At 45.8% G+C, this 11,926-nt stretch overlaps 1 protein-coding gene across 2 annotated transcripts in view; it reads right to left on the bottom strand.

Annotated features, from left to right (window-relative positions):
• Positions 1–271: 271 nt before the first annotated feature.
• Positions 272–11,926, bottom strand: part of LOC132870041 (radial spoke head protein 9 homolog) — a 73,829-nt gene continuing 62,174 nt past the window's right edge. For both annotated transcript variants that reach the window (XM_060903583.1, XM_060903584.1), the window contains exon 5: positions 272–432. In XM_060903583.1, coding sequence (XP_060759566.1) covers positions 272–432 — 161 coding nt within the window. The remainder of the gene's footprint in view (positions 433–11,926) is intronic.

The following is an 11,926-nucleotide window of genomic DNA, read 5'->3' as shown; positions in this document are numbered from 1 at the left end:
GATAGGCTCCAGCTTGCTTGCGACCCTGTAGAACAGGATAAAGCAGCTAGAGATAATGAGATGAGATGAGGATAAAATTAGCTCATATGTTTAAAGTCTTTAATTTTCTGTAAAGCTGCTTTGCAACTATGTCTGTTAAAAGTGCGATACAAATAAACTTGACATTTCTTGAGGTTGAAGAATATTTACCCATTTTCAGTTCATTTACAAGGAAGCTCATCACAAGAATAAGGCATTTACAAGGATGGATTAGAGTGTCACTTCAATTCATCTACATCATGAAAGGCAGGTCCAGGTTCTTGAGGCCGTCTCCCATGTAGATGTAACCATGTTGGGTAGTTACGGGCACATGGAAAAAGGTTAGACCAAGCCACAGCAGACTCCGGATCACGCACACTCTGCTGCCATACTCGAACTGCAAACTCCATGATCCTATTAACAGAATACAGAATTATTTCCATGTTCAAGCCTATTCCCAGTTCAAACAGGCACTTTGACTTGAAAATTTATCAGTAAATGTACAGAAGTGAATGAATCATAAAGGCAAACCCAAATCGAAATTCAGAGAACATTGATGTGGCAGTTAAGTGAAACAAGACCTACCACACTTCTTGGGAAATGCAAACAGAAACCAATGCATTATCAGGAAATAAGGATCTTGTGATTTTTCTGACTTGCTATCCCATAATACGTTGATATCCTTTGGAACAGATGTTTTAAAGCAAAAGCAGTGATGCAGCTGCAGTTAGGAAAGTCTTACAGTTTGGTGCATGCTCCTTTTAACCCAACCATGTTAACAATTAACCTGCTTCCTGTGGAATCTTCCGAAATTGTGTTACTTGAATATCCTATCACATTTTCAGTCTTATTTTGCCATGATCCCAATTTTTTTTTTGAGTGTGTTGCAGTCATTAAATTCTAACTTATTTTATATTTGTAAAATACAAAATTATGTTAAATAATTGTAAATTATTATAATAATTATATTATATTATAATTATTACAATTATTATTATTGTAATTCTTTTAACTTTTGTAAAATACAAAAGTTGGTCAGTAAAACTATTGAAAATCTTTTGTTTGTACATTTCTCAGTTAAATAAATGTTTACCTCAATTAGGAAATCAAAGATCTTTGTTTTTATTATATAAAAGGGTTTTACACACACACACACACACACACACACACACGTGTGTGTGTGTGTGTGTATGTGCATGCGCGCGTGCGTGCGTGCACAGGTGCATCTCAATATTAGAATATCACGAAAAAGTTCAATATTTTCCACCAATTATTGAACATAAAATTTCCACTCTATTCTAGTAGGCATATCAAGAGAAAATTAAAATTCAATCCAAATTGCTTGAAACTAGTCGCACTGAATTCAGAATTGAATGCAAAACTACTTTTTTTTTTTTTACAGAATTACAACGTTTATCCGTTCTTGAGATATTACAAATCAAAGATTGAAAAAACATCTTAATTTTTAGAAAGCTGACATATGTATTAGGACAACATGGTTCAAAATGAGCCAAATTAACAAATAAGATCAAATGTTTTTCTTAATAACCGTTTTATTTTTCAAGGTACTTACATGAAAATTGGCAAGCACAAAGATGGTTGTATATTGAATAGAAAGTTTAAAAAATTAGTAAAAACAGATTATATAAATTAGTTTTAATTGGTATTAATTACGCTAATTAGGGAAAATGTTAAACCGGTACACTCTCTTCTTCCAAGTTTCACCAAATTACTTTATTTGTGCAATATAAAGCTGATCTTAACTCTCATTTATACATCAAAATGAAGGAGAAATCAATGTTAATTACAAATTACAAATACATTTATAAAATATGCACAAATAAGCACTGAATGTCATTGACATCTACCATTCTCTCTCAGAATAAAAAAATAATAAAAGAATATTTATAATACCCTCTTTGTGCTCTGTAGGCCTTTGTATTTCTAAATAGGGCCTACTAGAGCAGCGGCTACAGTTATCAGCAGTCCATAATTATCGACATCTTTTCAGATTTACCAATAAAAAACAAATTTTGCAAAGGTGAGTTTCAGTTACAACAGTTATTATTGGTTAATTAATCAACCAGAAGATCCCCCTCGCCCTTTGATCTGGTCATCTGATGACTGAGCTCATTACCGGAGATGGAATTTTTTTAGCATGATCAGCAAGTTGTGAAAAACCCGGACATTATCATCACAGATAAGCATGGTGGAAAGATCATGGGCATGTTTTTACTTATCAAATTCACCAATATTTCATGATCTCCTTGTCAAAACCTACTTTGTTTCTTACTCTTTCATTTGACAGTCACGATTTTGTATCTAAATGCGCATTTGAGATGTCAAGTGATGTTTCGATAATGGTGATCACTTTCACCAGTGTCCACCATTATCGACACCCTGTGGAATTAAGTGACATTTACAACTGTTATGTATGATCTTTGTGTAACATTGTTGAAATAAATGAAGTACTTTAAAAAAATAAAAGTGCTGTGATTTATATATTTTTTTCTGATTCATAACAGAATGGAATGCTTATAGAGTATTTGGAATCCTATTGCAACAATAAATAGAATTAGACCAGAATTAAATTCCTAGCATATAAAAAAAAAATAAATTCTTGAAATATTCAGATTTTTCTATTCAATTCAGAAAATATTTTTTGCAGTTTGTTGTAAATATTTACCACATATTACAACATGAGTGGACAGTTTTATATTTTTAGATGGAAATTTAAAATCTCAATTAAAAAAAAAAATTACCTTTGACCTGGATTTTCATGTGGTTACAATGTCAATTGTCTGACATTTATTGGTAAACTACAAAACTAGAAATGAATACAAATAACAAATGATTAACAAAATGCGATCTATGAAAATACTTAGAAAGTGGGTGTCACGATGCAGACACTTACGGATGTATGTGCAGAAGAGGAACGTACAGCAAACAGTGAAAAGACAAAATGTGAGACCAGAATCAGAGTCATGGAACTAGCGAGGGTCAGGTGATCAGCAAACCGAGTAAATGGGAGAAGACAATAGAGTAACGTGAAAGAGAGAGGCAAAGGGTCAGAAGAACAAGAGTCAGTCAGAAACAGCAAGGCTTGGTATGAACTGGGGATAGCAGAACAATACTTCGCAATGAAGTGGTGTGAGAGTGGGGTTTAAATAGGCAGAGGGACTAATTGGAGTGATATGTGACGGCTGCGGTTAATAGTCAGGAGACAGAGGGCGCTTTGAATTCTGGGAAGAGTAGTTTATAGTGTCCATGTTTGTAGTTTGGATGATTTCAGCAGGTTTACTGACAGAGCCCCCCCGAGGAGCTCCCACCAGGAGCTATAGACTTTCTAGCACACCCCCTACCTCTGGGTGCAGGTTTGTCTGGATGTGTGGCATGGAATTCTTGCTTGAGGAGCGGATCTAGGATGTCTTTGGCAGGAACCCAGCTCTGTTCTTCGTGTCCGTAACCCTCCCAATCTACCAGGTATTCGATCTGCCCTCTTCTTCATCTAGAGTAGCTGATCTTGTTTACCTGGTAGATGGGTTTGCCTTCAAGGTCGAGAGCTGGGTGTTCCTGGCTTGGTGCATTTTCAGCAAGGGGGCCCAGGATGGCAGGTTTCAGATAGGATACATGATATGTGGGTGACAGTCTGCTGTGAGGAGGGAGCTCTAGCCGATACGAAACTTCATTAATGCAGTCGATAACTTTAAAAGGCCCAATGTATTTGTGGTAGCGGGGGCGTGGTCAAGCGCTGCTCTGTGACAGGAGGGCGGAGTCGGGGAAGGTAAGTGGCAGAATCGCGACACCTGAGGGTAATTAACCTGTGTTTTGTGTGTGTTTTCCCCAGTAAACCGCGCCCTACTTAAGGAGGGAAAGGGAGAGCGGAAGGGAGCTTCTTCCCGAGCAGAGACGACGGTGTGTGCGCGTGCGTGTCTCTGACTGTCGGTTTATATTGTTAGACTGAAAAGTTCGGCAATAAAGCCTTCTGTAAACCTTGATCTCTGTCCTGCCATCCTCTGTGCTCCACCCACACGCTATTCACAGCTACCCGTTGGTGTCGGCCCACATACATTTCAGAGGGGAAAAATCAATAGTGAAGGCGGCGGTTAATCCTCGCCTTACCCACTCTTTGATCTTGGGGACTGATTGGCTGGGATTTCGGGGTTTGATAGCATGCCTAGTAAAGAGTGGGTCCTGCCGGTTGATAGGGGAGGGTCCCGGTGTCGCTTTGGCTGGAGCTGCGGTCGCAGAGCCATCTATGTCATCTCCGCGACAGAGTGAGGAGCCCCCGGCCCCTCCTCTTTCTATTGGGGAATCCCTCGTGGATTTCCCACTGGAACAATCGCGAGATGAGACTCTGCGACACGCATTTGACCAAGTGAGAGTAATCGATGGTCAAACGCTCCAGCCGAACGCCACCCCGTCCTTCCCCTATTTTTCTATTTTGAAGGATAGGTTATACCGAGTGAAGCAGGACACTCAGACGAAAGAGCGGGTCACCCAGTTGTTAATTCCAAAGAGCCGCCGGGAATTGGTATTCCAGGCAGCTCACTTTAATCCCATGGCTGGACACCTCGGGCAGGATAAGACACTCGCCTGGATAATGGCCCAATTCTATTGGCCGGGGATTCACGGCGACGTCCGTAAGTGGTGTACGGCGTGCCGCGAATGCCAGTTAGTAAATCCAGCGGCCATTCCAAAAGCGCCCTTGCACCCCCTACCATTAATCGAGACCCCGTTCGAAAGAATTGGGATGGATCTCGTCGGGCCATTAGACCGGTCAACACGAGGGTACCGCTTTATATTGGTTCTGGTGGACTATGCAACGCGATACCCGGAAGCGGTGCCTCTTCGCAATATCTCAGCACGCAGTATTGCAGAGGCCCTCTTCCACGTCATCTCCCGGGTTGGAATCCCGAAAGAGATTCTGACTGACCAGGGCACCTCGTTTATGTCACGAACACTGAGCGAACTGTATGGGCTACTGGGTATTAAGCCGATCCGCACCAGCGTTTATCACCCACAGACGGACGGTTTAGTTGAACGGTTCAATCGCACCCTCAAGAATATTATCAAAAAATTCGTAAGTGAGGACGCACGTAACTGGGATAAGTGGCTCGAACCCTTGCTGTTTGCAGTGCGAGAGGTCCCCCAAGCCTCCACGGGGTTCTCCCCGTTTGAATTATTATATGGGCGTAAGTCGCGTGGCATCTTAGATGTACTGCGGGAAAATTGGGAGGAGGGACCTTCACAGAGCAAAAACGAGATTCAGTACGTTATGGATCTGCGTGCAAAACTCCACACGCTCACCCACCTAACTCAGGAGAATTTGCGGCAGGCCCAGGAACAGCAAACCCGCCTGTACAACAAGGGCACGCGCCTTAGAGAGTTCACTCCGGGAGATAAGGTACTCGTCCTGTTGCCCACGTCGAGCTCCAAATTAATCGCCAAGTGGCAAGGACCCTTTGAGGTCACACGGCGAGTCGGGGACGTCGACTATGAGGTTAGGCGAACGGACAGGGAGGGGGCACTACAGATCTACCACCTCAATCTGCTAAAACTCTGGAACGAGGAGGTCCCCGTGGTGTTGGTGTCGGTAGTTCCGGAGAAGGCGGAGCTGGGGCTGGAGGTCCAAAAAGGGACATTGGCATCTCGTACCTCTCCGGTCCCCTGTGGAGACCACCTCTCCCCGACCCAACTCACGGAGGTCGCCCAGTTGCAGGCCGAGTTTTCGGATGTGTTCTCGCCCCTGCCCGGTCGCACTAACCTCATAGAACACCACATAGAGACGCCCCCGGGGGTGGTAGTGTGCAGCCGTCCTTATAGATTACCCGAACACAAAAAAAAGGTGGTTCGGGAAGAACTTCAGGCCATGCTCGAAATGGGCATCGTCGAGGAGTCCCATAGTGACTGGAGCAGCCCGGTGGTCTTGGTTCCTAAGGCCGACGGCTCGGTCCGGTTCTGTGTGGACTATAGAAAAGTCAACGCGGTGTCTAAATTCGACGCGTACCCAATGCCTCGTATTGATGAGCTGCTCGATCGACCAGGCACGGCTCGCTTTTACTCGACACTGGATTTGACGAAGGGATATTGGCAGATCCCCTTGACTCCATTATCCCAGGAAAAAACGGCCTTTTCCACACCGTTCGGCTTACACCAGTTTGTCACACTTCCGTTTGGGCTGTTTGGGGCGCCCGCTACGTTTCAGCGGCTGATGGACCGGGTCCTCTGGCCCCACGCCACCTACGTGGCCGCTTACCTAGACGACATCATTATTTATAGTAATGACTGGCAGCGGCACCTGCAACACCTGAGGGCCGTCCTTAGGTTGCTGAGGCGGGCGGGGCTCACTGCCAACCCGAAGAAGTGTGCGATTGGGCGGGTGGAAGTACGGTATCTGGGCTTCCACTTGGGTAACGGGCAGGTGCATCCCCAAATTAACAAGACAGCAGCGATTGCGGCCTGCCCGAGGCCCAAGACCAAAAAGGGGGTGAGACAGTTCCTGGGGCTGGCTGGCTATTATCGTAGGTTTATACCTAATTATTCGGATGTCACCAGCCCGCTGACTGACCTCACTAAAAAGGGGGCACCAGATCCGGTCCAGTGGACGGAGCAGTGCCAGCGGGCTTTCTCTGAGGTAAAGGCTGCACTGTGTGGGGGGCCACTTTTGCACTCCCCTGACTTCTCTCTCCCTTTTTTGTTGCAGACAGATGCGTCGGACAGAGGGCTGGGAGCCGTTTTGTCCCAGCAGGTGGAGGGAGAGGATCGCCCCATCCTATACATCAGCCAAAAGCTGTCAGTGCGTGAGGGGCGCTACAGCACCATTGAGAAAGAGTGCCTGGCAATCAAGTGGGCAGTCCTCGCCCTCCGTTACTACCTGCTGGGGCGCTCTTTCACCCTCTGTTCGGACCACACGCCCCTCCAGTGGCTCCACCACATGAAGGATGCCAACGCGCGGATCACCCGTTGGTATCTGGCACTCCAACCCTTCAACTTCAAGGTGGTCCACAGGCCGGGGGCGCAGATGGTCGTGGCGGACTTCCTCTCCCGTCAAGGGGGGGGGGGGAGTCGGCTGCGGGCCGGACGGGCGCCCGGCCTGAGTCGGGCGGTGGGGGTATGTGGCAGCGGGGGCTTGGTCAAGCGCCGCTCTGTGACAGGAGGGCGGAGTCGGGGAAGGTAAGTGGCAGAATCGCGATACCTGAGGGTAATTAACCTGTGTTTTGTGTGTGTTTTCCCCAGTAAACCGCGCCCTACTTAAGGAGGGAAAGGGAGAGCAGAAGGGAGCTTCTTCCCGAGCAGAGACGACGGTGTGTGTACGTGCGTGTCTCTGACTGTCGGTTTACATTGTTAGACTGAAAAGTTCGCCAATAAAGCCTTCTGTAAACCTTGATCTCTGTCCTGCCGTCCTCTGTGCTCCACCCACACGCTATTCACGCTACAGTATTGTGGTTGGTTCTTCCTGCAGGAGTTGTTGTTCTCGGAGGTTTTTAGTGGCTATCCATACTCTGTCCCCTGGGTTGCATGTTGGTGTGTCTGCTCTGTGTTTATCAGCATACTTTTTGTACTTGGCATTGATCATTTCAATACGTTGGTGTACCTCCTCTCAAACTGTCTGGCTGCATGAGAACCACCCCTCTACAGTTTGAACTTGGTCGGGCGTGTTGTTCCAAGGGAACAGGGGTGGTTGGTAGCAGAGTATGCACTGAAACAGTGTTAGTTAGGTTGCAGAGTGCTTGAAGGAATTTTGCGCATACTTGGCCCATGGAAGGAAGCATGCCCAGTCCCCCTGGTTGTGCATACAGAAGATTCTCAAGAAGCAGCCGATTTCTTGATTGGCTCTTTCAACTTGGCCATTGGACTGAGGGTGGTATCTGGATGTGAGGCTCACTGAAACCCCTAATCTCTCCATGAAGTTCCTCCAGAAATGTGAAATGAACTGTGCACCCCAGTCACTGACAATGTCCTCAGGGAGACCATAGTAACAGAATACCTGCTGGAATAACAGTTCTGCCGTTTGGGATGCTGTGGGGATGCCAGGTAACGGAATGAGTCTGAGAACTTTGGAGAAGCAGTTGATAGTCACCATGATGATGTTGCCTAGTGTGGGGGGGGGAGGTTGGTGATGAAATCGATGGCTATGTGGGACCAGGGTCTCTGAGGAACAGGGAGAGGATAAAGTTTGCTGGTGGGAGGTGATGAACTGGTTAATTTCTGTGAGCATGTTCTCCCACCAGTACTTGTTCCTGATAATCTGATGGGTGCGTTGGCTGCCAGGGTGTCCAGTAATGGGTGATGCATAATTAGTTTGCCTCTAAGATGCTTAGGCACATATAGTAGACCGGAAGGAAGATTGTTGGGAAGCGTTTGCGGTTAAGAGTCTCTGATTTCCTTATCTAGGTCTCAAGTAATGGATTGAAGAAAGCACTGAGACAGGAGTATGGGATGAGTAATGGGATCTTGGTGAGTGGGGGCAAAGATTTGCAATAGAGCATTGGCCTTGGTATTCTTGGAGCCAACACAAAATGAGATGGTGAAATTAAGTATTGTAAAGAAAAGAGCCCACCTGGCCTGGCGAGGATTTAGCTGCTTGGCTTTCCTGAGATATTCGAGGTTCTTGTGGTCATTGAGGATTACAAATGGGTGAGTAGCTCCCTCAAGTCAGTGTTGCCACTCTTCGAGGGCCAGTTTTATGGTGAGCCAAAAAGTTCCCAGAACAATTCCTGGTTTCCCACATCATAATTTATTTCAGTGGAAGAGAGTTTCTTAGAAAAGAATGCTACTGGGTGGAGTTTCTGTTTCTCCCCAAAACGTTGTGATAGTACTGCCCCTACTCCCATGTCAGATGCATTGACCTCTAGAGTGAAAGGTTTGGAAGGATCTGGATGCTGCAATATGGGAGCGGAGGTGAAGGCTTGCTTGAGACGACCAAACGCTTTTTCCGCCGTGGGGTTCCATTGAAGGTGTTTAGGTCCCTTCTTGAATAGTGCAGTCAGAGGGACAGTGATCAAGCTAAAACCCCAAATAAAACAGTGATAGAAGTTTGCAAAACCTAGGAAATATTCAAGCTCATTAATGGATGTTGGCGTGGGCCAAGCCGTGACCTCAGAGACCTTAGATGGGTCCATACTGACTCCTTCGGAGCTGATGATGTATCCCAAGAAGGAGATACGATGCTGATGGAACTGACATTTCTCTGCTTTGATGTAGAGGTGATTTCTGGAGCAGGCATTTGAGGACCATCCTAACATGCTTTATGTGGCTTTCTTCATCAGGAGAGTATATTAAGATGTCATCGATATAGGCAATGGCATATCTGCCTAGAATGTCCCGTAACACTTAGTTGATGAGAAACTAGGCGCTGAAGAAAGGCCATACGGCATTACCCGGTACTCAAAATGGCCAGCGATGGTGCTGAATGCCATTTTCCACTCATCACCCCTTTTGATCTGGATGAGATTATACACACTGCGTAAGTCAAGTTTAAAAAAGATCTTGGCCGATCTGAGTTGTTCCAAGGCTGCTGGAACAAGAGAAAGTGGATAAGGGTACTTGACTGACACTTGGTTCAATCCCCTGTAGTCAATACATGGGTGAAGACCATCACCACCATGTTTCTCCACAAAGAAGAAGCCCATTGAGGCTGGAGACTTTGAAGGACAAATGTAGCCCTGTTTGAGGGCTTCCTGGATGTACTCCTCCATGGCAGCTTGCTCTTTCTGAGAAAGAGGGTAGATGCGCCCTCTTGGTGGTGACATGCCCAGCAATAGGTCGATAGCACAGTCATATGGCCTGTGAGGTGGCAACTCGCATGCCTTACCTTTACTAAAAACCTCTTTGAGGTCAAGATAACATTCAGGAACCCTGTCCATGGAGTCGGGCTGAGGACTCTCCACAGAGGTGGAGGCGAGAGTGAATTTAGGATGAGAGATGCAGCCTTGAAAGCATGTTGGCAACCATTGTAGAATCTCCTTGCTCTGCCAAGAAATCAAGGGATCATGGAGTTGGAGCCAAGGGTAACCAAGAATGATGTCATGACGGATGGTGGTAGTGACAAAGTGAAATGAGCTCAGAATGGAGGGCACCCACTTGGATGCGAATGGGAGCAGTACGTAGGGTGATTAGACCATCTCCTATGGGTCCTCCGTCGATTGTGTGAATGCTGAGCACACTTTGAAGAGGGGTTGTTGGCAAGTTGAACTTCTGGCTGACAGCGCTGCTGACAAAGTTCCCCTCTGCTCCAGAGTCTATGAAAGCAGAGTGGATGTGGGTGGAAGAAGTCAACTTTAATGACACTGGAATCTTGAACGACTTGCAACTGAACCTGTGTGTGGGACTTACATGGTGTGGCTGACACTCTGCAGAAGATGGACAAGGAGGACAAATGGGGCAGCAGTTGAGCTGATGTTCAGAGCTTCCATAGTAGAAGCAGAGCCCCTCCCTTCTCCTCCTAGCATGTTTGGAGCGAGTTAACTGGGTGCGTGAGATGTCCATGACAGAACTGTCCTCTGGGATCAGAGCCGGCTTTCCACTCTCCTGCAGGGAGGGTCGATGAGTCAGGAGATTGCCCAGATGAATCACGAGGTCAATGAGAGAATCCAGTGTTAATTGTTTATCTCAGCAGGCAAGTTCACTCTGTATCTCAGGGCACAGCCCTTGGCGAAAGACAGCCTTCAGAGCAGGATCATTCCATCCACTAGCGGCTGCTAGTGTTCTGAATTCCAGAGCATACTCTGCCACACTTCTGGAACCTTGCGACATGGTGAGTAAGCTTTCATCTACTTCGATGCCCTCGGGTTCATGGTCAAAAACCCTTTTGAATTGAGCAAGAAACTGCTCATAAGACTTCGTTGGTTCGCTGCCTTTGTTCCAAATGGTACTGGCCTATCAAATGGCTTTACCCGTGAGAAAGGAGAGGAATTTAGCGAGCTTATGCTCATCAGATATGTTAGGCATGGCAGTGAAGTACATGGAGCATTGGAGAAGGAAACCTTTACAAGCGAGTGGGTCTCCAGCAAATTTCTCCGGAGCAGAAAGTTGTAGTGCTGGGCTCGGAGATGGCTCAGAGCGCATTAGGAGGGCCTGTGACATCACAGTTGTGAGTTGAGACATCCTTGTGTTGAGATCGGCTAGCATCTGCTGATGTTCTCCTAAGAAGCGTCCCTGAGCGTTGAGAGCTGTCTGCTTCACCTTTTCCGCTACATCCATGGTGGCAAAGTATCCTGTCATGACGCAGGCACTTATGGATGTATGTGCAGAAGAGGAACGTAGAGCAAACAGTGAACAAGCCAAAACATGAGACGAGAATCAGAGTCATAGAACTAGCGAGGGTCAGGCAATCAGCAAACGGAGTAAATGGGAGAAGACAATAGAGTAAACGTGAAAGAGAGAGGCAAAGGTCAGAAGAATGAGAGTCAGTCAGAAACAACAAGACTTGGTATGAACTGGGGATAGCAGAACAATACTTCTCAATGAAGTGGTGTGAGAGTGGGGTTTAAATAGGCAGAGGGATTAATTGGAGTGGTGAGTGACAGCTGTGGTTAATAGTCAGGAGACAGAGAGTGCTGTGAATTCTGGCAAGAGTAGTTCATAGTGTCCATGTTTGTAGTTTGGATGATTTCAGCAGGTTTACTGACAGTGGGTAGAAAGTGGAACAAAAAGATTTTCTGACACAGATTAGACAGTATCAGTTCATTTGTTTACAAACATTAGAATAACTTCCTCATTTATGTAAGCACTGACATCGATATATTTATACAAAAGATATTTTGTACTAAATATAAGTCTATGTAAAACAAATTTGAAATAAAAACTATGAATTTTTTAAATAAATAATCATCTGGGTGTCGATAATTAATTGTGGAACGGTGTCGATAACTGTGGACAAAGGTGTCAATACTTGTGGAACGGC

The sequence above is a fragment of the Neoarius graeffei genome, chromosome 21 (assembly GCF_027579695.1).
Source record: "Neoarius graeffei isolate fNeoGra1 chromosome 21, fNeoGra1.pri, whole genome shotgun sequence".
Classification (NCBI taxonomy): domain Eukaryota; kingdom Metazoa; phylum Chordata; class Actinopteri; order Siluriformes; family Ariidae; genus Neoarius; species Neoarius graeffei.
This window is presented reverse-complemented; position numbering and strand designations above follow the sequence as displayed.